We start from the raw sequence: 25960 nt of genomic DNA on the forward strand, positions 1-25960 counted from the left end.
ATCAGTGGCGGCTGGTGACTGAAAAAATTGAGGACAGGAGGAAAACCAGTCCACGGTGTCATGTTATTTTATACAAGTCAACTACTTATCCCTACTTTCTTATATTTAATGAAAACTAAGCAATAAAACAATGACTTATAAGAATTCTTTAAAAAACATTTTATTAAATGGCTAATATACAAGACAAAAAAAATACCACTGTATACCCCTTCCGGAATTTGATCCCCAGTCACTTGCTCTACTCACTGTCCTACCACAGCAATCAATGTACATACTTCACGACAGCACAGGACATCACACACCACTCATCACAATCGCCCGGTCGTGCCGCTAACGTTATGTCCTTCAGCAGGACGAATGAAACGATAACTATGAATTATTTTTCTGACTGCTTCGCTCTGATTTTCTCCCAACAGTTTTTTTTTCTATCAGAAATTGGCTTATATTTCCTTTGAAACCGATTCCAATATCGCTGAAAACTCCATATTTCTTGTCCGAGCATGGCGGGCAGTGAAAGCTGTAAAATACCGTATTGACCCGAATATAGGACGATCCTGATAATAAGACGACCCCTCTTTTCAAGACTAATCTTCAGAAAAAGACTCTTATAGCCAAAATTTGTTTCTCAGTAACAAACTCACATACCTTCCTGTCAATCTCTTGGAAGCGGCCACTTAGAGGACCACGATAAGCTTTTCTCTTCCTGTTAGCGTTTTCAGACGATCTTTTTGGACCCGCCATCTTCGGACGTTACGCTCCGTAACTCCATATTTCTTTGCTGGCTGACAGTTGTTTGGCACCTCCGCTGCATTGATCTCATTATCTTAAAATCAGCGTCATAGCTCCGCCTCAGATGTCTGTTAACTTGCCACACTTGATCCACTTTGCTCCGTAAAATCACAGCTTCTCTCCATTTTTCATCTCCTGTCACTTCTTCTCCGCTGTGATTGACAGATAACCGCAGCCACAGTGTCAGTGACGTCTCTACAATAAGCTGGCGCCCTCTGCCGTTGCGGTCGCGTAGCGACCCAGACAACTATCAGCATGTGTTAACGGTTAGACCCTGATTATAAGACGACCCCACTTTTTCATATAATTTTAATCGGAAAAAAAAAAAAACTCGCACTATATTGGGGTCAATACGGTACATAGAAGTATTTTTTGTTAACAGCTGTATAAACGTGAGAATGAAATTTGGGAACTGTTATTGGACCAACCTGCTGTCAATCTTGTATTCTGGCTGCTGATTGGTAAGGGAGGGGGCCCTCCCTTAGCGCGTCATTTTACGTGTCTTAGTCAATCATAGATCAGCATGAAAAAATCCGAAATGCATTAAGTGAATGGAAGGAGATCCCTCCCACGGAGGACAGAAGCCCTCCGTCCTCCTCTAGCCCCCACCTTTCTGCTCCCTGCTCCTCTCACAGACTGCTCTGTCTCCTCCGTCTGCAGCTGTCGCTGTTCAACCGTTTTAAGTGGATTTTCTTCCAAAGAAGAAACTTTTTTAATGATATAATATATATATGATATTTTATAAATGATACTGAGATTTGGTAATGATTTATTTCAACCAGTTACTCTTTCTTAAAAAAAAATGGATCTTCCTCTTGCCTCTCAAAAATAGAGGAGGACCAACCTCCTCTGCCTCTATGGACGAGCCTCCTCTGATATACATCGATATATAGATATGTATCTATAGCAGTGATCCTTAGTCGGCGGCCCAGTCGACACCTGCCAGTGGTCTTCAGTCGGCGGCCCGGTCGACACCTGCCAGTGGTCCTCAGTTGGCGGCCCGGTCGACACCTGCCAGTGGTCCTCAGTCTGCGGCCCGGTCGACACCTGCCAGTGGTTCCCAGTCGGCGGCACGGTCGACACCTGCCAGTGGTCCTCAGTCGGCGGCCCGGTCGACACCTGCCAGTGGTTCCCAGTCGGTGGCCTGCTTGACATCTGCCAGTGTTTCTCAGTCGGTGGTCCAGACGGTGCCTATATTCGCTCCTCGGTCAGAGGCCCATTTGAGTCCTGTCCCAGCTCCTCGGTCGGAGCCCCGGAGCAGTGACGCCAATCTGAAATGGGAGGACTGTGTGGGGATCTGCACAGATGGGGCTCAGGCTATGGCTGGGAAACGTGGAGGGCTGCAAGTGCTCATCAAGCGTGTCTCCCCCAATGTGCAGTGGACACACTGCATGATAGTAAGCAGTAGGGCTGCACGATTCTGGAAAAAATGTGAATCACGATTTTTTTGCTTAGAATTGAGATCACGATTCTCTGGCACGATTTTTTTCACAAAATGTTTATTGCACTGATGAACTTGAACAAAAAAAAAAAAAAAACATGATAGTATGGCAGATACTACTATGCCTCTGCCAAAGCAATTGTTTTTTGTTCATTTCAAGTTCTATCATTGGATGAGAAATTATTTTTACACAAAAAAAAAATTAGTCTCCAAGATGAGAGGGCATCCTTTTATACCTCATGTTGTACAGTGTTTATTGGGGCCGTATTTTAAGCTAGGTGATATGTGATAGCTGCTGTGATCGGCTTTCTAAAACTGAGGCATAATTTTCTTCCTTTTCCAAAAGCCGCCTCAGAGGTAGAGGTAAACATGTGACGTGACGTGACGTGACGTGACGTGACGTGAATCCCGAAGTTGGGCTGTGAGCAGTTGACAACGAATTTGTCTTTAAAATAAGAGCTTTACATTGCACCCCATTGGAGTTTAGAGCTGGGTTCTTAGCGGGGGGCTTTTAATTTGAGAGTAGCGACCGTCCCTAGATTGTGGCTACAACAACAAGCTAACACAACCATACAGCTAGAGATCCAGGAGACGCTAGCATCTCCTGATCTCAGCGGCTGTCCAGTTGCTCATCTAGCAGGCGAGGCGGAAATAAGTGTACCCTCCGAGGCGGGAAATCGGCGGACCAAAACAGACCCCCAATTTGCCGTCCTCTGTCTAAAACTGCGGACCTAGCCGCCAAAAGGACGGGCAGATTGGCGGCTTGCTGCCCCGTCTAAAAACGGCTTCTCACTCACTCCTTCCAAACACTCAACTGCAGGCGGGCTTCCGCCACTGAATCACATGTTGTAAAGACGCTTTACCACAGGTTGAGGGCGGAGCCAGCGGCAGTGCTGCGTTTGGGGGCGCTTCAAAAAATCCGGGAGGAAATAGGAGCATTTGTTTGTGATTCAGCTCGAGATATAAAATGCTTCAGAATCGCTGTGTGTAGAAATGAGATCACGTGTATGTGTGAATCGAGATCGCTATTTTTTAATGATTTTTTGTGCAGCCCTAGTAAGCAGTATTACATAGCAGATGTAATGACCGACGTCATTACCACAGCCAACTACATCAAAACACGACCTGTCAAATCGCGGATTTTTTCAGCACTATGCGAAGAAATGGGCTCCGACCATACAGCTGTTCTGTTAAACAGCGAGTCCCGATGGCTGTCACGTGGGAAGGTTCTGTCCAGGGTCTTTGAACTGCGAGATGACATCTGCATCTTTTTTGAGGAAGAGGGCAGTGATTTTGCCCACAAGTTTAACTGTAACAAGTTCCTCATTAAACTCGCATACTTCAGTGAGATGTTTCTGAAACTCAATGAAGTGCATTTGCAGATACAAGGCAAAAACACACACCTTCCACATCTGGCAGATAAAATCACATCATTCATCAGAAAACTTGAGATGTGGCCCATTACCCACTGCTAGGTAAAAGAACCCTGACCATTCTTCTTCCTATTGCCACATCATACCTATGTGAGATAGGTTCTTCTGCAGTGACCTCAGTCAAGACAAAATACAGATCAAAGCTGGACAATGAAGACTCAGTCTCACGACTGCAACTCCCAGAAGATGTGCAGCATGAAGCAAGGGGTGGGGGGACGGAACGGAATGGAACGGAAAGCGGAGGGCCCAGTAGAGAAAGTTTAGGAACCACTGTCCTAACCTATTCTAGCAGTTGGCTTTAAGTAATTGCTATTTCCAACCCACATGCTGTCACTGGTTGACAAGGTTGTTGAGGGTAAAATATTTCTGTGATATCATGGTAAACATGGGGGTACCCAGCATTCAAATATCAAACTGTATACTACACTTATGAACATATCAAAACAAGAACCTATCAGTGAGCTGATAATATTAACCACTGACACCACCCAGTAGCAGGTCATTTCTCTCACTTTTTGTTTGGCACAATTAATGGTACCACTTTGCAAGAAATACTTAACCCTATGATTTAGTCACATAACAGATGTGTAAAGTGATCTCCCAACTGCCATGGCTCTAGTTCTTTCAAATTGCCACAGCCTTGTACACATTATACTTTGGCCTGAGATTGGAAACATCCAAAAACTCAGTCTCCACATCCTCTTGATTTTCCTGTTCACTACATAATGTTCCCTCGGCCTCCAGATGTGACAGAATATAGGCACTTATTTTGATTTTTACAATCAACAATAGAGCAATTTTCGTGTCTAGCTCTGAGAGACGACATTGCGAAACACTGCTATCTCACCTCTGGACACACCGAACTTCACCTCAGGGTTGGATGCCCCCCTCTTGGATATCTCCTATCACCGCGCAGAGGAGGTCGGCCTATGTAAATGACTCCTTTCGTTACGTAATGAAAGGAGCAGAATCTGAACAGCCTGTAGGAGCGCCGTTTTACCAGTGGGTGGGCTGCAGAGACCATGCAGGAATCGCTTGTTTTCCTCATTCTGGGAGTTGGCAGGCTCAGGGAGGACCAGCTTATATATGTAGAGACTAGAGAAAATGTGTTTTTTATAATATGGGACCTTTAAACATCCTGGTCCAATGGTGCTGAAGGCGGCCGTGCTGCTTCCTGGTCCACGGCTCCAATACTTCAGAATTGCTCCTGCAAAGACAATACTCCTCAAGTTATCAAGCAAAATAGATCCTAAGCAATAATGCAGAACATAATGTGTTTTTATATTAAACATTGCAATATACAGTAAAGTGTCCCTTTAATGCATGCACCCAATTTCAAAGTTGTCACAGAGTCAGTAGCGTAAGTATCGGCGGTGCAACCGGTGCAGCTGCACCGGGGCCCAGACACCGTCAGGGGCCCATGAAGGAAGAAAAACAAAACAGCTGTCCAGAATTGCCACAGGCCCTGTTTTTGTGAATGAAATAGCTGGGGGCGTGTCGGTAAGGTAACGCTGAGTGGCCTTGATGCCTGTCAGTCATGATGAGTCACGTCTTGTCACCTCTCTGATGTGTCTACAGCTGAGCACTGTGGGCTGAGCCAATGCATGTCTCTCTCCCCGGCCAGGAGAGTTATCATACCGTAAAATACCAAATAATAGGCGGGGCGTTTATTTGTTTCAATTACTTAACAGACCAGGGCATTTTAATTTTTAATTCCTTACTCTCGAAAATTCGGGATGAAAATGTCACAAACTTCGCCAGCTTCTCGGTGAATTCTCTGGCATCCTTCTGCAAGTGAAGCTGTTGCGGCGGAGGAAACGATTCAGCCAACCAGCACCCACTGCAAACTCCTCATCTCTGCTGTCACTCACAGTGGCGTACATTTGATTCTCCATCGCCCTGATCATTTTGCGGGACACTCTCTCGTGGCGTGCCCATTTGCTGATAACTCACCCCCGCATGTTTATCTCACTCTCCTCGCTTGCCTTCTTCCTCCCTCCACCAGGCAGCCTGGTCCTTTTGATGTCCTCCTCAGACAGACGCTGAAGCTCAGTTTGATTTTTCGCCAATCTCTCCCTCTCTTGGGGTCGACAGAGAAATGTCTAGGCGCAGCAGAAAAAAATAAAATGAAATAAATAAATAAAAATAAAATAAAAAACGGCTGTCGATCGGCCCATTATTGATCGGCCCACCGGGAGAAATCCTGGTACTCCCGATGGCCAGTCCACCCCTAAATTAGCAGTTCTCTTAGGGGCAGTGCGTGTGTGTCCAAGCGTGTGTGTGTACGCGCGTTCAGAACGTTGAGAACCGGGTCAGACTGGACTGTAATTGCAATGTCATTTATCAACTAATTCTGGCTATGATATGGACGTCCAGATCATGGCCTGCACCGACCGACGTGATATCAACTTGTCTTGGACGTCCATAGACGTTGCTTGCTCAGTGGGACTGGTCGTCATAGCAACGCATCGCGGTAGACACCAGATCTGACCAATCGATAGAGAGCAGATCTCACCTCTCCGTTGGGTCACTCCTCAGATATTGAGACTGGACTTGCAACTTGAGGGGGCCCCCTAGTGGTGCGGGGGCCCTATGCACCCGCATAGTCCTCATATAGCAAGAAACGGCTCTTGTGTGCTGGAGTGGGGGAACAGTTACGTCTTCCCATCTATTTTTCTTTTCTTTGTCTTATTGGAGGACTATATTGTATGTAGTTGGCACAAAATAATTTAGATGCTGGTCGTTTCTTCATATTGGGGGCCCTATGCAATATGCTGTTTGGGCGCCCCTATTTTGTCAAACTATGATGGACAGATAACCTTGAGATTCCACCAGATACGTGTCCACTGCGTTATGGCTGCAATCCGGTCCTGCTTCACCGTCTGCAATCCGGCTACCCCCACCAGTTGCGTTTGGAGTCCGTCATGGCACAGTATGGTCGAGAGCTGGCATACTCACATAATCACTCGTGACCACAGTTATAGGTCCGTGTTATAAAAACAACAACACAAAGTGTTCCCGAGTGAAGGATTAGTAGAAGAGCTTTTGTTTGTCTCTTTTTTGAGATTTGTGTGCTGGCATCAACATGGAGTGTTTTATTTTGAAAAGTAAACGGATATCATATTGTTGTTTCGGTGCTTGACTTCCTGTCCATTCAGTGCTCAATTCAGCTGAATTGCTGCGTTGTGCTCCGGCATCCGCCAGAAATAGAAGTCCTGCATATTTGTGCCGGAAGGCTCCAGACTGCCAGAGCTGGGATGGAGCAGATACACAGCCCATTGGACCTGGTGGTTAACACATAGACTAAAGTGAAACCTATCAGCTCCGCTGGTGTGGTGGAGATGTAATGCAGCGGACACGTAGGTGATCCACAAAGATACAACAATCTATTACTTTTTAAGAGGAAAACCAGCTAGAGTCATGAAAGTCTCTCAAATTAAAATCAAACATCTTAGGTTGACCCACCCTAGCAAGCTGAACTGATGTAAACAATGGGGATCCTCTATAAGTCAATAAATGAAACTGATGCGGTGTTCCCAAAAAAATTTTATTTTGAATTGTAAAACATTTAAACGGTCTTGCATGCTGGTCAGAAGGTGCTGAAGGCGGCAGTGCTGCTTCCTGGTTCGCAGGTCCAAAATATTTCAGAATTGCTCCTGCAGAGACAGGTTACCAAGCAAAATAGATCCTATTGAGTTAAGTTACACTTATGCAGAAATTCATAATCCTAAGCAAATATTCATTCTACATAACAGTACAGTAACTCTTTAAAGCATGCACCCAGTTTCAAAGTTTTCACTTTTAAGCAGTTTTTGACAGATTGTACTTGTTAGAGTTATAAAATGAAGATACCTACAACCTCCTGCAAACTATGGAGAACATCAGCCTACGAGGAAAGTGTGATGTGGAGACCAGATGTGGGCCGATGATTTGACCTAGGGCATAGTTTTATCATAATAAACAACACATGACCATGCAAGCAAGTGAAATCATGTTTAACATAAGTCTTTAATGACACCAACGAAAACCCATCCAATTGTTATATAAGATGCTGTATAAATACTTTTTCTAAGCAGTGGGACATTTCATATTTATTTCACATTCTTGTGGGTGAAGTCCTTTAGGTCATGTACATGACAGAAGTTGCCTATGTGACATAAGCTTCCTATGTACATTACATATCTGACATAATTGAACATGCGTGATGTAAGTGAACCAACAAAATGAAAATAAAATAAGTCAAATTGACATTTTTTGCATAGAAAAAGGTTTCATTCTGTCTCAAGAAGACAAGTGCAGTTACTGGGCTTGGATTTCCCGACTCATGATTGCCTTCTTTGTGTTCCTCTCTGGTCTCAGCAGGATTATGTAACATTTGGGTCCAAACAGCGCCACCAAGAGACCAAAACTTGAGGCCAGTATGGCAAACACCTCCACTGCATCTGCATATTTGCCTGGTGAGCTAATATAAGCTGGGACAAAGGCCACCCACACAGCACAGAAGATCAGCATGCTAAAGGTGATAAGTTTGGCCTCATTGAAACTATCTGGAAGATTCCTTGATATAAATGCAATCAGAAAACTGAGGGAGGCCAATGAGCCAATATAGCCCAGTAACACAGCAAAACCAACCGTTGACCCAACTGCACACTCATAGACTATCTTATCATTGTAGTATTGAGTGTTTTTATGAGGAGTTGGGGAGGCAGATACAATCCACGCAGTGCAGACTGCTGCTTGAATAGAAGTGAGAACAATAACTGTCCCTCTCTGCTGCAAAACACCAAACCACTTCAGGCTAGCTCCCCCTCCTGGCTTGGAGGCCTTGAACACAGCCAGAACCACCATGGTTTTTACCAGAATACATGAGACACAAAGCACAAAGCTGATCCCAAATACTGCATGTCTCAGCTGGCATGTCCACAGTCTGGGACGACCAATAAAAAGCAGCGAGCACAGGAAACATAACTTCAGAGACAGCAGTAACTGGAAACTGAGTTCTGAATTGTTAGCACGTACTATGGGTGTGCTACGATGATAGATAAAGATGCCCAGGACAACAGCACACATACATGTGCCAAGCAAGGAGGCAGCTGTTAAGCCGATACCAAGAGGCTCATGGTAGGAGAGAAACTCTGTTTTCTTAGGAACACAATGGTCACGCTGGGGGCTGGACCAGAAGTCCTCAGGACAGCTGGTGCACTCCATGGCATCTATGAGAAAAGGAACAGACCTGAGATATTCTATATGTTAATATTATGTTTCAAAATTGCAATGTTTAAAGTTAAAAACCAACCCGTTTCATTGCTGATCTCCCCCTCAGAACAAGGGATGCAGTCAAAACAGCACACAGGTTCCCCTTTCTTTCTGGCCATGCGGGTACCTGGAGGACAGCTTTCACTGCAAACTGACCGGGGTGGCTATAGGGAGAAAATATTATCCATTACTTTACACTGCTATACTGAGTTATCCAGGCTGTGTCTGAAAAAATCAATATAACCTTTTTTGATTCAAAGTTCCAGAAGATTTTGTCTTCATCAATTATGAATTCTTCACCTTTGAGGGCTGACCTCTTGACCTCACCCACATTCTGAACTTTAGTTCTTCCATCAGGGAGCCACAGCCAGTTCATGACATCATAGATTGCTAAGGCATCACCATTCTCATCAAATGACACTTGATCACCAAATGTTGTAGTGAAGTTGACTTTTTCCAAGTAAAACACAAGCTACATAGAGAGATGAAAAACCAAAGAGGATAAATTAAACCGCCTGTGTTTTCCTAACCTATTCTAGCAGTCGGCATCTAGTATATGCTTCTTCCAACCCAGGCGCTGTCACTGCCGGTGGTTGTCTATGTCATTTAGGGTTACAAAATAATTCTGTATGATCATGATAAACATTAGGGGTTCCCAGTATTTAATTATCATACTGCATTCTACACTTATGAACATCAACACAAGAACTGATCTCTGAGCTGATAATACCAACCACTGCCATCACCCCTCTCACTATTTATTTTGCATATTACAATTAGCAGTACCTCTTTGTAAGAAATGCTAAACTGTATGAGTGGATACTGGATGATCTGTCATATAACAGATGGAATTGATATCACACCTGCCATGGCTCCAATCTTTGCAAATTGCCACAGGTGTGCCCACTGAAAGGCCCTCTCCCAGGCTCACACTGCAGCATGTCATCAAGGGCGTAGGCCAGAGCGTACACAGCCTTGTACACGTTATACGCTGGCCTAAGATTGGAAACATCAAACAACTCAGTCTCCACATCAGCTAGGATTTCCTGTCCAGTACATAATGTTCCCTCAGCCTCCACCCAACCTGCTGGAGGTGGTGTGAATTTACAACGAAATGTGAATTCCCAAAACTGGTTTACCTGAAATATTTTAAAAACAGTCTTACAAATGATGACTAATTTTCTTGCAATACTAGATCAGATTGCACAGTTACATTTCTCACTATGTTATTTCCATAACTGTTGTTATGGTGTAGGTCAGGGCGTATTTGTAGGAGGAATTCCCTGAAGCCTGGTATTTCTCCTCGACGGATGGCAATTCCTAGTGTGCCAGCCAGGTATGGCATGAGGTCAGGGGTCTGGAGGGCAGTAGCAGCTGTCCAAGATTCACTCGCCATCCACTGCAGGTCTGTCACATTCTGCCTCACCACCTGTGTCAAAAAAAAAAAAAAAAAAAAAAAGACACTGTATACACAAAGTCTTGGAATAAATACACAGATACATACACAGAGTTTTGTGTAGTTTGTCAGACTAACTGATCCTACTCTAAAACCATGCAAAGAGGGCATTGAACAAAAAAGGATGTAACCTATTTAAAAATATGATTGTCACAGGCCAATATGTTCTTGCAACTTAAATCTTTCTTTTTGTAAATAAAAGTTAAAAAATACATATAACTTTAGTTGTAGTTCAAGCCAAACCTCTTCCATGAGGTTAATCATGTAACTCTCATGCGCAAACACAATGACCACACGCGCTGTGGATTTCTTCATCTCATCCACGATCCTCCTTAGTTCATCTCTGTCATTGCCCCATGGCAACACCTCTAGGTAGGCAAGACAACCTCCGCCAGATTGTGCCAGGTCAGATTGGAAGGATCGAGCAGCGTGGAGTCCATAGTCATCATCACTGACCAGCAGACCTGCCCAACTCCAGCCAAAACGCTTCATGATCTGAATCATAGCCTGTACCTGAGTGAATAAAGACATTAGTTTGCAAGCTGAAGTAATCTTCATGCGGAAAACACATTTAAAAGTTATCACATTGATTCATTTTTAGTGCATGTCAGGGAATATAACTGTTCGCAGTGTGGAGACGTTCTTCCTTGTAAATGTTTAACTGCACATTCTTATGCATGTTCATTTTGCTGATGGATACGCACCTGGAAAGCATCACTTGGGATCGTCCTAAAGAAGGATGGAAACTTCTGCCGGTCACTCAGACAGGAACATGTGGCAAAATGACTCACCTGTGAAAGACAGACTGAACAGCCTGAAGACATTCAAAGCCTTTTCCTGACCTTTTAATTTGAAAGTTACTCCTTGTTAATAAGCGACATTACATCTGAGATCATATCAAAATTATTGAGGATAATAAATAGAAGGCAAATTGGCTAACTTACCATAGGTACTCTGTACAAACCTAGGACAGAGGAGATTGCAATAGAATGTGTAGATGAAGAATCTCCCACAATCCCTATGACTGGAGGGGTTCCTGCACAGGTATCATCTAATATAAATTGGTCCTCTTGACCACTGGCTGCAGATAATCCCGCACGAAATCCAATCCCTAGTTTGAAACAGTTATCATAAAGACTGTATCCCAGAGTCACATTAGGTAGCAGGTTGGAGTTTCTGTTGATCTCATCAATGGCAAAAGCCATTGTCTCAGCCATCCTAAATCCTACAACATCAAAACTAACACAAATACAAAAACAAAAACTATTAACTATTGAAAAATACAATTACATTTTTGCTTTTGCTGCTTCCCTGAGAGACTCACCCATGGCAGGTGGGATGTGGTGGCTCTGAGGTAAAAGATAGGTCAGGAAACACAGAGAAGAAATGGATCCGAAATATACCACCTAGAACCACATCTCCAGCCTTGTGCATCTCATTTAGATGAAACTGTCCCTGTAACCGGCAAGATGAGGAATAAATAGGGGAGGACACAACAGAAGAAATGTAGGAATACAACAATGTGAAATACATGATTGAGAGCAATTTAATATCTAAACATCCCCACATGACTTTCCTCCAGTTCATCCCTTTCCTGAGCCCAGTCAGCTTTATTACTGTCATACTCTTTTATTGACTTGCAGCATTGTCTAATCTTAAGCACCACCCAATGGGGTATGAGCAAAAGTAGAGGCAGGGCCTAGAATTATGTTATTTCAGATGATTTTGATCAAACTAACACAAGTGGTGAAACAATTACGTCTTCCCATCTATTTTTCTTTTCACCGTCTTATTGAAGGAGGACTATATTGTATGTAGTGCGCACACAATAATTCGGATTGCAGGGCCGTTTCTGTCTTTTTGGGGCCCTATGCAAGACCCTGGGCCCCTTTTTTGTCAAACTATGATGGATAGTATCCTAACCCTATTAGGTGATCCATAAAGATGCAACAATCTATTACTTTTTAAGAAGAAAACAGACTAGAGTCATGAAAACCTCTCTCTAATTAAAATTAAATATCTTAAGTTGACCCATCTCCTGGATGACTGAGAACCTTTATCATTAGTCCGACACCATTTTACCCTTATGACCACATAACACTGTAATGAGATACCATGCTACCAACATGTGCTTACAGCTGCTTTATCAGACCACATAGACTGTTATTTGATAAACATAATACTTTATTTAAAATGGTCAAACAAAACACAGAGCTCAAAGGATGATAGATTTATTTGGGCTTTATTTAACATAGTTTTACCTTCAAGTACACACACTCTAACCACATAACCTATCTATACTACTATAGTACTATACTAATAAGTTGAGTTGACATTTTTTTGTATTGTATCCAAAAAAGGATTAACTCTTTCTTGTGAAAATAAATGCAATTATTATGTTCGGTTTTCCTGACCCATGATTGCTTTCTTGTGTTCGCGTCTTGTCTGTGCAGGATTATGTAACATAATGCCAACAATGCACCAAAGCCGGAGGCAAGTATGGCAACCACCTCCACTGCATCTGCATATTTGCCTGGTGAGCTGACATAACAGGGACGAAGGCCACCCACAAAACACAGAAGATAAGCATGCTAAAATAGTGACGAGTTTGGCCTCATTAAAAGTATCTGGAAGATTCCTTGCTATGAATGCAATCAGAAAGCTTAGGATAGACAGAAAGCCAATATAGCCCAGTAACACAGAAAAAACAACTGTGGACCCAACAGCAAAACTATCTTATTATATCTCCACCTCCTGGCTTTCAGGTCGGGAACACAGCCATAACCACCATGGTTTTTACCAAAATACATGCACCCAAATGCTGCATGTCTCAGCTGGTATGTCCACAGTCTGTGGTGACCAATAGCAGCAGTGAACACAGGAAACATAACTTAAGGGACAGCATTAGTTGGAAATTCAGTTCTGAATTATTGGTGCATACCATAGTTGTGCTATGATGATAGGTGACGATCCCAAGGATGATAGCACACATACATGTGCCAAGCAATGAGCCAGCTGTCAAGCAGATACCCAGAGGCTCATGGTAGGACAGAAGGCACAAACATGAGATATATATATATTTCACACTACAATGTTTAAAACCAAATACCAACCAGTCTCATCACAGATCTAAACAGGGGAGGACACAGCAGAAGAGTATGGAAGCAAATTTGTACCATAATTCAAATTAAAATGCATTTACAGAAATGCTTTTTCATTTTAAGAATGTAGCTGCATTTTTTGACTCATAAATAAAATGAGTAATAAATCATCCAAATTGCATTTTCATTTTCTTCTTCAAGACTGCTTATTATATAACTTAATTCAAATGATAAGGAATAGGACATTTAAGATATAATTTTCAAAGATGACCCAGCAAATAGGTACCAAAATTCAATTTGAAATGTTAAATTTGAAAATAAAATGCATTAGCCGAAATGCTTTCTCATTTCAAAGTCAGAGCTGCATTTTTGACTCATAAATAAAATTAGTAATCAATCATCCAAATTGCATTTTCATTTTCTTCTTCAAAACTGCTCATTTTGTTACACAAAGACAAAGAAAAGTGCTTTTTCGTTTTGAAGCCCTCCCTCTGCAAAAAAAAGGTCCAAAATTCAATTTGAATTCGCAATCCCAAGCGGCGCAGGAGAGTGACGTCAGCGGCCTCTCTTCTTCTTCAGCCCCCAGTCTGACCGACCGTGCTACGCATCTACGTTAGGGGGCGGCGGTGTGCTTATTCGACACTGGAGCAAGAGAAGGGACAAGAGGAGAGTGTGAAGGCTGTGTTGGTAGCATAGACTGTGGTACATGTTTTCAGAAACAGCGGGGAAATCACCACCATGTCCAGTTCTGTACTGCGGTCAAGCCAGCCATGGTTCGCGTTTGCTTGGTTAAATCAGCCGCACATTTTTTTTACAGTGCAAAATTCTCTAACATTTACGGTGATGTATTGAAGCCGCTCTGAAGAGCTGCTGGCAGTGACGGTGGGTCAGACTGCAGACTCACAGTCAGACCCATAAACACACACGGTACTTTACAGTCAGTATTCCCGGTAATAAACTGAAGGTATAAAACTGCTGGGTTGAAAATAACCCAGTTTGGGTTATTTGGGTAACCCAACGCTGGTACAGAGTTGGACCTGTCCAACGCTGGGTTGTTTTAGACCAGCAGGGTTGGGTTATGGGCTTGACCCAGCATGTTGGGTTGAGACTCTATACCCAAAAATGGGTTAAAAACAACTGCTGTTGGGTTAATGTTATCCAATAAATGGGCTAAAATAGAACCATGTTGTTGGGTCATATTAACAAATAAAATGGGCTAAAACACAGCCATGTTGTTGGGTTAATGTTACCAAAGAAGTGGATTAAAATCACAATGTTTGTTTAAGAGCACAATTAGCATTAATTAATGAACATGAACCTTAGTATTGTAAAATGAAATTGTTATTAAACATGAAATTATGAAATTATTCAACAAAAGAAGTACATGATGTCCATTAATTTATTGAGACATTTCAAGTTCACATTAAAACAGTGGAATACATTTTTAACATTGCTGCATCACAAACATAATGCAAAGTCCATCGATTCAAGTGCTTTACATACATACATTAACCTAAATATAAAAAAAGAAAAGGAAAAAAACAACAAAGTTAATAGGTTTTTGCCCCCTTCACATGTTCAGTCTACATATTTTGGCAAATTACATCAGTAAAAACTAGAACAATCAAACAGTTACATAAAAATGGAATGAACGTAAACACCAGTTTTTTGTACCTGAACTTAAAGGAGAACTTCGGTCGATTTAAACATGCAGCTTCATTGCTCAAGCTACCCTTGACTTGCCAGTACTGAAGACGCGAAAACATTTGGTCAAGCCATTACAGAGCTCCGTGAACGAAGATTTAGCATTGAACGCTAACAGCATGGGGTCAGAACTTTATACTGTGTTTTAAGCGTCTTAACATGCTCCACATCTCACACCAAAAGTTATGCAACATCAGCAGACACCTTGGCACACAGCACTGTAGCGTGTATGACTCAAACTGAATAAAAAAGTAGTTAAAATAGTGTGTTTGTGCAAGGAGCTACTTACCTGTTTGTTGACATCGGCGTCTTCCGGTAGCTAGACCAAACTAGTCAATCCGTCGAGCGTGCACTTACTCCCTCACTGGCGGAGACGGAAACGTATTCCAGCATTTTCGTGTTTATGTTCATAATGTACATGTCCATGTTACAGCCTGTCATGAGCCATGAGCCTTACAATAGCCTGTTAAGCCTGTTAAGTGCACACTCGGTGGACATGCTAGTTTGGTCTAGCTACCGGAACACACGGATGTCAACAAACAGGTATGTGGCTGACTCTCTTTAACTGATGGTCCAAAGTGTTTATTGCAGGAGACTTTAACAATCCTTCGAACACACTGTAAGAGCTACAAAAAAGGTATAAAAAATAGATGTAAATATCTTCCTTCATGACCTTATTGTATCATAAATTCACACAAAATATAATCATGCATTCTTCTCTTAGCTTCTTCAATCATTGTTACATTCACAGAAAAATATTTTAATCTGTTTTAAATGAAATGACAACCTCTATTAGAGAGTTGTATGTATTGTTTTACAGGACATTTGCAATAAATATTAACCTTTAACTTTATATATCAAAGCCACTTCAAACCACACAAAATGCTTTTCTTTATATTAACAAACATACAAATGAAATGAATGAAATGACCAGCCTCGTCTCTGCTCCTCTGTACCGACAGGACGGTTGGGCTAATGCTAATTAGCGTTCCCGCTAGCTTAAACACGCTACATCAAAACTGTTCAAAACTGTAAAAGTTACGGTCTGAATCAAATACTAAACATGTCATGAAGCGACAACAAAGGACAACACCAAACCTTGTGCCCTTTATCAGCCAGGTGCTAGTTAACTCATTTTCATTATGTTCAGCAAAACCTTGTAGGCAGACTTTCAACACTGAGACACACACGATTCACCAGCACACATACACCAGATGCTGTTTGCTCACAGCGAGACGGTTTCAAAATAAAAGTCCCGCATTTAGCGTCTAATATAATTGATTAAATGATAACTTAGCTTATGTCTAACGTTAACTCGTGTCACGGTGCGTTAGACCATGGATTAAATTTTCACCGGCATACTGCTACCAGTCGCTAATGGCAAGGTGCGTTAACGTTACACGGGGGTATCCCCCCCCATCCAACACAGCAAAAACGGTTCACTACACATCAACGTTGCCACAACTGAATACACACACAGCTAACGGAAATCCCGGCACTGCTAGAATTTGAAAGTCTATCAAAGTGTGTGTCACAAGTGACAGAACCAAGTATTTTATCAGGTGAAAATAACTAGCTAGCAAAAAAAAATAAAACTAGCTAGCGAGCAACTCGGAAAAATGGCTCCAGTAGCAGAGTGAGGTGAAGACACACTATTTGGCTACCACATTAAGCTATCAAAACTAGATGTTGTAGGATAATAAGTTAAGTTTTACTTACCATTTACATAGTTTTCTCTGGTCTCAAGCTGGAGAGGGATTAACGTTAGCCTCAGCCCGTTCAAATCTAAAGCCCGCCCAAATCTGAAGCCCGCAGATATCTTCAACCCAATCTGTTGGGTCAAAATATTTAACCCAACCTTGGATCAAAACAACCCAATCAGCTCAAAATCCACAGCAACCCAGCGGATGGGTTATGAAAATAACCCAGCATTTTTTAGTGCGCTGGACCGTACGTCGACGTCGCCCCCATATTGGATGTGGCAGCTCAGCCCCGTGAACTAATACAAGTCAATGGAGTGAACTTTATAAAGCTTCTTCTACAAAGTGCTATAAGCTAATGTCTCTCTCTCTCCCACACCCACGCACCTGCAGCGGGTCACAAAACCACCGGCCGCTTTATAGCCTGGAGCCCAGCCTTTCCGAAACCCCGCTGTTCCGAACATAGACTTCAATTCATCGTAATGGCAGGGTTTCCCTTTTTTTTTCAAAGACCCCGCTATTCCGAAAAGTCTATTGGGGAAACCCTCCATTCCGAACCCCCCCCCCTCCGAACGGACTCAATCAGAAAGGAAACGGAGGCTGCGCATTTATCCTTTTTTCTTTTGTGGGTTAAAACGGATCATGTGGCTGATTAACCGCAAAACAAGCCTACTTCATATTAATGACATAACGCCCATTATGCTTCAGCTGGACAAATGGCTATGTCGAATTGAAATTACTTTATCATGCTAAATATCCAAAATTGTATGAAAATTGCTCCAATGCGTTATACCGATCTTCGTGCATATTCAGACACAGCCTGATATGGGTTCTGAGCAGGCCCGGTTCTAGACTTCCTTGATTGGGGGGGCAGTAAGAAATGTTGATGGGTCACCAACTGCTACTGTTTTGAGTGCCATAGGGATGACGTTTTTTTGTATGCCTACCAGTCTATAATGCCAACCCAGACGTAAGAATTGCAGATTCGCCATGGTTCCATCGGCAAAGCTCTAACGGGAATTCTTTTTCTGGATTGACGAAGAAAACAAATTCTGTGGCCAACAAATTATTGATGTCAGGCTACTAACATATTTTCTATTTAAATTTGAAGTTACAATGTAATTGGCATTTTACATTTTAAGCCCACCTCCACCTCCCCGATGTAGGACAACTTTATCAATGCCCAGTTACAATTAGTTATCTAATATTAAATGGAATCTAAACCTAAATATTGCGCAACTGGCAGATAGAACTTTTGACGCACGGACAGAACACACACTTTTGAGCCCCAGTGATGCTATAAACAACTGCACCAAAACACGGACATATTAATGCGCAACCCCAATGCATAAAAAAAAACTAAATCATCAGAGCCAGTCGTTCCATAATAAAAATGTCTTGCCATCATTTGTTATCCATGTTTACCTCTTCTAGATGAAGCTGCACTTGATTTTAAAAACAAATCAGTTGGTTTGCAGCATTTTTCACCGTCAGCCTACAGTGCTCTCAGATTTCTCTCTCTCTCTCTTTTCTCTGCTCACCCCTTGTGTCTCTTGATGCCTCCATTCATTTTTTTGCTAGCTTAATCTCAGTCAGTTTCCAATTTTCAATCTCCAACTTCCAACAACCACGCAGACACGGTCCACTCGATTCAGTCTTGAAATTCCCAGAAGGCATTGCTTCATTTTTAACTTTTGCAAACAAATAATCAAATAAAATAATGGAGGTAGATTTGTATTATTTCAAACCATGCACATCTGAATAAGAAATTCACTACAAAACAACGCAGACTGATGTAAAAGTTTGTGACTGTAGAAGGTAACCATGACTGTGATACAGAGACTTGTATGTGGTATATAAATAGTGATCAGATTGATTTATCAACGGATGTGAAGGAATTGAAGAGACTAAATTGTAATTTAGCCTTTAAATAACGCTTGACAGGGAACAGAGTGTGTTGTTTAATCCTGTCGGCGGAGGTGGGTGAGGCTCGTGTGACGCTTCCTATGCCGCGGAGTGGGACAGAGATAAACTCGGCAGCAGCCGCCGATGGGAGTAGGCTACTACTAGCAGTTGCTACCCGACATGCTAACAACTAACAAGCCTGAAGTGCCAGTAGTATCTAATGTGATGCTAACTGAGAGAAGCTGCTACTGACTGTATGCACGGTACAAGAGAGAGAGAGACACCGGCTCTGTTGGCCGTGGACTGTGATTACTCTGAGCAGCAATTACGGGAATACGTTACATTATATATTTGATATATATATATATATATTTTTTTTTCGGAATGAAGCAGGGTCGGTTTGGTGGGGCAGCCGAAGCATTTGGGGGGGCATTGCCCCCCCGTGCCCATGCCTAGAACCGGGCCCGGTTCTGAGCAAAGGAATGTCTGTTTTCTCCCCCGGTCTGTTGTCAGCAGGAGCGGGGGCTGCAGGCTCGCGCCTGGGTGAAGTGGGCTCAAGCCAGAGTTCAGCCGAGAGAGAAAAATTGTGTATTTCTTTTGCTCTGTGGGAGATCTCCCACAACAGAGTGGATGAGAAACCAAGGGGGACAGATCTGCCCAGCAAACATCAGAACGCAGAGTGCAGCCTTTGTCTGTCACCAGGTTCAGCACCCTGGACAGCTGCCTGCGTAACTAGATGTGGGAATTTGATGCATTTGAAGCCGCGACATTTGGTTTAGAAACGTCATATATAATAACATTGTTTCGAGTCGTAAACAGTTCTGTAAGTGTAAGAAATAACAATCAATTAGGCTATTAGTGTTAGTCCTTCTTCATATAAAGTTGTGTTACAGTCGCACAGCTGGAGACCGCTAACAAAGTTAGAGACAAGAGAGACAATGTATGAAATCCAGAGAAATGATGTGCGGTCAATATGACCGCTTATGGCTGAAATAGGTAAAACAAATCACATTTTCTTTTCCTTTTCTGTAATTTATATAAAAAACTATTCTCAATTAAAATACAGACACTTTTAGAAAATGGTTAGAAGTCTGTAATGTTTGCATTTTCTTTACATCGCAGATTGATAACTTAATTGTGATAATGTTCAAAGTTATTATTATTAGCCTATTATTATTATTATTTCACATACACACACACAGCAAGTATAATGGTACTGTGCTAGGTATTCTTTTCGTGGATCTTGTTGCTTGGAGCAATGCTGTTGTTGTGGCATTCATGCCAATAAAGCGAATTTGAAATGAATTGAATTAATAAACCTTTAGATTCTTGCCTATAGACTGATAAGTGTTGTGTTTACAAATGAGCAATACACCCAGATTTCTTGAGATTTGTATTGTCAATGGGAATTTAAATTTAAATGCCAGGCGATGTTTTCTTTTTTCGGGCAAACAATTATAAGAGAGAGAGGGAGCGCGGACGGGGGATCCGTTGTGTGACAGCGGAGCGGAGGGTCAGCAGCTGGATTTTGCATGCACGGTCAGTAGTATTAGTAGGTGTTTGAGGTTTATTACGTTTGCGGACATTATTACATTCAGTATTATGTAACAGCCTTTGCGCCTTTGCGTGCGCACAGTTTGCGTGTGTAGGCCCGTGGTCATGATAATCCGTCTATGGCTATAAGAGATGGATACACAATCAATTTCATGTAGTTTTTATTGAATCAAAAATACATAGGTAGCCTATTGTCCTCTCCTCTGCTTTTTTTTTTTTTTTTTTTCAAAGACAAACTGAGCAGCACTCAATCCACTCAATCCGCTCCAGCTCCACCCGCTTGTTGCTCCTCCGAGTGCCGACAGGACTGCCAGCTCTCCGGCGCCCCGGAGCGTGGCTTCGCCGTGCGCACCCCCTCCTACTCTGACTTTGTCCGTGTTACAATAAACACTCCATGCATCCAGCTACAGCCTCCTGTCCGCTTCTGGGTCTCACCTTTGCTAAAGACATCTAACATTAACAGATCAAAACAGAGTAAACTGCAGCTATCCGATATCAGATCCACGCTCCTGCCTGCCCCAGCCAGCCCCCCCACACCGGCCTGTCGCCTGCGCAGCCGCGCGGGAGGGGACAGGAGAGACCCCGGCGCTGCTGCACAGGAGCCGTGGACTGCGATAACTCTGAGCAGCATGTGAATTACAATATAATCTATTTCTCGCCTTTCCCCCGATGATCTGAATAAGTCGCTAAATTTGTCGCTAGTCGCTTTTTCGAAATAATGTCGCTTAGAGGGACTGAAAAGTCGCTAAGTCTAGCGAGACAGTCGCCATGTTGGCAACACTGAAGAAGAGAGGCCGCTGACGTCACTCTCCTGCGCCGCTTGGGATTGCGAATTCAAACTGAATTTTGGACCTTTTTCTCCAACTGTATCCGTCTGCAGCCTGGGGGGCGTAACCTGTAGTGGGCGTAACCTGTAGTTACGTCACTGCTACAGGTTACGCCCACTATGCACGCTTCTTAAAGGGACATGAGCCTAAATAGGTACTACTACAGTTTGACCACGGTCCAGCGGCACAAACGTCAATGTCTACGCAATCTTTGCCCTATAATAGATGTAGTCTTTCTATTGTTTGTTTGTTTTAGTGGTAAACGAGTAAAAAGGCACTTAAGACACTGTCAGAGACCAGAATTCATGAGTAAATGGATTAATTGAATAAATATATCAATGTCATTGCTTGTGTGGGTGTGAGTAAGATAGCGAAACATTTATGTGTTAAAAACAACGTGTGAATTAAAATCGTATGTTTTAAGCATGTGTGTACATTTATTTGAACAGTTCCTGAGTTGCAGAGGGCGACAGCTGATGGTATGACTGACTTTTTAGCCATTCTTCTTGGCCATTTGTATGGCCAGTCTGCAGCAGCTGTAATGCTGAGTGGAGGGGATGAGTGGAATCCTGATAAATCAGGAAAGCCCTTTTTTTATTGTCACCTGTATGAGTCCTAGAGTTTAAGTTGTTTTTGTCCAGTGATCTTGTTGGCCAGCTGACTTATTTAGAAGGCATACGCCACTCTCTTCGCACACCGTGGGATTTATAAAAAGAGAAGTTGACGGGAAAATGTGCGGTCCTCCACGCAAACTCTGACCCATGCGTAGACACATAACTGGGGTAAGGAGAAACTGCGCCACTGATGGCAGAAGAAAGAAACGGGAGAAACTGTGTGAAACTGATACTGATCGTGTCAAATAAATAGTAATATTACCTCTCATATATGAACAGTTTATTTGCAAGAAATGGTTAAAAAAAAAAAAAAAAAATTCTACAATGAATAAACAAACACACTCCCTGGAGTGCACACGGGAAACATATGATTTAGAACAATAGTAATACAACAGTAGGACAAATTACGTTTACACTGATATGAATGCAGTTTAATATATTTATATCCTATATCATATAGACCATTTCGTTTCATCTCCGTTTTCAATGCATAACACATAAAGCACTTTGTATCTGTGTTTTCTTGCTATGTAAATATAAAGACTATAATTATCTTATATTATTAGTCTGAAGGACTGTTAGTCAATCAGGTTAATTCTCACACGTGCCGTGCGCCAGCGTTTGGATGTGATGCGTCGCTTGTGAAAATACAGATATGGAAACAAATACGAAACAATCATTTAATAAATACCTTCATGGTGGTGTTTAACTCGGAAAAGACATGTTTTATCTCCCGCAGTTCCCTGGAAACATCATTTATTGCAGTGATGGTGTTTCTCTGCATTTGCAGGACTGCATCTGTAAGGACACAGCCGCTGGAGGGCACGAGGGGCATTGGTGTCCCCCTCCACCTCCGTCACCACGTCACTCAGGAGGGATTCCCCAATGATCCCCACCAGTTTTTCATCCAGCGGGGTGAGCTCCGGTGGCCGTTCCCCCGCCCGTGACACAGACGCTCTGCCTGTGTGATGACAGGCGCTGTTTTGCTTCCACTTTTATGTCTGACCACTTTCTTTCACTTCGGCCACACTCCGACTTTCTGATGCAACATTATTTAGATTGTCTGTCACAGTAGCTTAACATCATGGTGATAGGCCCTGGTGCAAATACTTTTTTTGTGCCCCCCATCCTAGACACAAGCCACGCTCGTGATTGCAGGCACGCACACACAGGCTTGGACACACACACAATGCACAAGTGATTTAAATGTTTATAAATCAGCTTTTTATTAGTTCTTTGACTGCCATGACAGAGAGAACATGGTCTGCTGACAAACATCTGCTTGCGAGCATGGTAGTGCCTAGACTTGTGTAAATATAAATGCTTCTCCTGTTAGGAAATACTTGTTAAGTGTTGTGTGATTTGACTTTAACAAAGTGCATCAACAGTTAAATGTCATGTACCTGTACCTGATGAACGGTTGCTTGTACTGGACACTTATAAAACAGTTAATAACATGGCTGTTCAAATGCAAGGATTAGCTCTTTTTTTCTTTACATCCAACTCAGGCAGTGATGCACACTGTAATGCCTTTCAGCATTTTGTCTCAAGTTTTATGGAGCCAAATGATGCTGATGGAACTATGAAATGAAACAGACCAATTGCATATACATTACAAAACGATTACAATATCCTGTATAAAATTTAAGTTTATACATATGTATGCACACATACTCACATTTGATACATACTCTACAGTTTGTAAGTGTGCACTGCTCTAGTCTAACACACACTGTGTATTACTCCACCGCAGAAAACAGTCCCCAACAAATGCACCATTTAGTACAGTTTTGAGTTAAACAGAAGAGAATGGTTAGAGGCCCCCGTAGGGCTGTGACACATTTCCTTGGAGGAGTCAAAAGAAAAAAAAAAGTCAATCTGTGAAGATATTACACCTTATAGCTGGCTAAGATATGCCTCAGAGGAGAGGGCTCTTCACATTCTATCTTTATAGGCTTGTAGCTTCTCTGTTGCCTCCTCTTATAAATGTTTCATCAAGTCAGCTTGCATCATTTCCAATTCACTGTCAAAAAAAGAACAAACATTAAATGAAAGGTTTCAAGTAGATGTTGCAATATTCTTTATGAGAATGGGTATATTTCATTACACATTGAAATATGTCTATCATCAATTCTTTATATATTAATCTTACCATGGTTCATATTGTGGGCCTCTTCTGAACCTGGCCACAGCCTCTGGCACTGTCAATGTGTACTTTTCAACCAGGGTGTAGACTGTCACCTGGACAGGATTATTGACATTTGTTAAATTAGAAAACAGACAACTGAATGTAGCCTTTAACTATGTTATGTCTAGTTTGATATCACATCCTTATGACGCTCTTAGAGTGCAATAGGCTATGTAAGATTTGACAAAAGTAAAAAAAAGGAATATTCTACAACACAGGTCTGAATGCTCTGAACAATTTTGAGTTTGTCAAGCACCCCTAAAGCATTAAAAAATGAGGAAGGTTTTAATATTACACATCTGTATTGTTCCATTTCAAGGTTCTTTCATCTATCATTTATCTATCTATCAAGTGTGAGGTGTGATATGAAAAACCAGTATGTACAATATGAAGCACAGTGCCAATATTAATAAATGTATGTAAACAAAACAATCATGTCATACTTCTGGCAAAAGGACATCAAAAATTAAAGCAACCCAATCTGTCAGCTGTCTCGCCCTTGGCGTTTCCCTTATGACCAAGAACAGGAAGGAGACAACTTGGTCAAGTTGTTCATCCTCAAAATAAAGGGTGGGCCTCTCCTTCCCGTGCTCCCATGCTGACAGAAGATCCCCGGTTATGATAGCTTGAAACTGTGTAGGTTTGTGTTTTACTGTAAATTTGAACAACAACCTCAAACAAACTAATCACGGCACAACACAAATGCTTGTGGTCAAGCTCTCCATAATACTAATATTGCACATGAATGTCACAGTCGAGCTGGTGATCCTTATCAAAGTTACCGGTTTAATGTCATTACTAATTTTAAATTGCTGCACTAGACCACGCTAAAAGTAATGTTTTTGAATTAACGTTAGCGGGTTAATATTACAGCGGAGTCACAATTTTCAAGTTATTTCTGGTTATATTACAACAGCCACAATTTCTAGCTTAGATTTATCTACTTGGGTCAACCTTTTAGGATCGTTTAGGATAGAAATACATACATTTACGTTGCATGTCATTTACCAAACGGGCAGGTAAATAAGTTCCCAGCCTGGTATCAATGAAGTAATTCTACTTAAGTAACCCCCTCTGAACCCCCTCCATCTTGCTAACGTTACCTTGTTTGGTTCAGTTTCCACAGCAACGGGCTAGCCTCGTTCTGTCTGCCCAATAATATTTAATACTGTGGATAAAATATATAGCTTACTTGCTTAGTTCATCGCCCCGGGTAATAATATAACTATGTGCAGCAATTGTATACGTGTGTTACATTAACTAAATAAAATATAAGGACACTTACAGTCTGGATACGATCGCCATTTTTCGTTTTGGAGACATCTCTTGTGTATTTCCTTGTTCTGTTCTTGCTTTTGGCGGGTCTCATTCTACATCTCGCGTGGTTCAACGTGATTTACACAACTACACGTTACGCCCACACTACACGTTACGCCCACTACAGGTTACGCCCCTCTCTTGCAGGCTGCAGACAGACCCCTCTCCCTTTTTTTGCGGGGTTAGGGTTAGGGTTTTGGTACCTATTTGCTGGGTCATGCTGGGTCATCTTTTGAAAATTATATCTTAAATGTCCTTTTCCTTATCATTTGAATTAAGTTACATAATAAGCAGTCTTGAAGAAGAAAATGAAAATGCAATTTGGATGATTTATTACTAATTTTATTTATGAGTCAAAAAATGCAGCTACATTCTTAAAATGAAAAAGCATTTCTGTAAATGCATTTTAATTTGAATTATGGTACAAATTCGCTTCCATAGAAGAGAAGTAGGAATACACAACATGAAATACATGGATGAAAGAAATGTAATATCTAAAATACCCCACATGACTTTCCTCCTGCTCCTGCCTTTCTGGCCCCAGTCAGTTTTATTGCTGTCAATGTTTCATTTGGTTTGTAGACTGTAGACCCGTAAGTGGACAATTACGCAGCGGGTGGTGTACAAGGTAATTTATTGACTTCAGGGGTTTGCAGGTGAAGGTCTCAGGCTGAG

At 42.1% G+C, this 25960-nt stretch overlaps 1 protein-coding gene and 1 long non-coding RNA gene across 2 annotated transcripts in view; both read right to left on the reverse strand.

Annotated features, from left to right (window-relative positions):
- Positions 1-11908, reverse strand: part of LOC115571768 (extracellular calcium-sensing receptor-like) — a 20517-nt gene extending 8609 nt beyond the window's left edge. The window contains exons 1-9 of the mRNA XM_030401353.1: positions 11700-11908; positions 11320-11614; positions 11080-11166; positions 10619-10888; positions 10142-10348; positions 9783-10058; positions 9164-9391; positions 8960-9083; positions 8683-8876 (exon numbers count right to left, since the gene is read on the reverse strand). Of these exons, the coding sequence (XP_030257213.1) occupies positions 8683-8876; positions 8960-9083; positions 9164-9391; positions 9783-10058; positions 10142-10348; positions 10619-10888; positions 11080-11166; positions 11320-11614; positions 11700-11908 (1890 nt within the window). The remainder of the gene's footprint in view (positions 1-8682; positions 8877-8959; positions 9084-9163; positions 9392-9782; positions 10059-10141; positions 10349-10618; positions 10889-11079; positions 11167-11319; positions 11615-11699) is intronic.
- An 11073-nt stretch (positions 11909-22981) lies between these two features.
- LOC115596372 (uncharacterized) lies at positions 22982-25447 on the reverse strand. The gene is made up of 3 exons (XR_003986890.1): positions 25254-25447; positions 23933-24021; positions 22982-23803 (listed from the first exon to the last, which is right to left on the reverse strand). It is a non-coding gene; the product is annotated as an uncharacterized LOC115596372 (long non-coding RNA).
- Between the last annotated feature and the right edge of the window lie 513 nt (positions 25448-25960).

This window comes from Sparus aurata, chromosome 2, assembly GCF_900880675.1.
Source record: "Sparus aurata chromosome 2, fSpaAur1.1, whole genome shotgun sequence".
Classification (NCBI taxonomy): domain Eukaryota; kingdom Metazoa; phylum Chordata; class Actinopteri; order Spariformes; family Sparidae; genus Sparus; species Sparus aurata.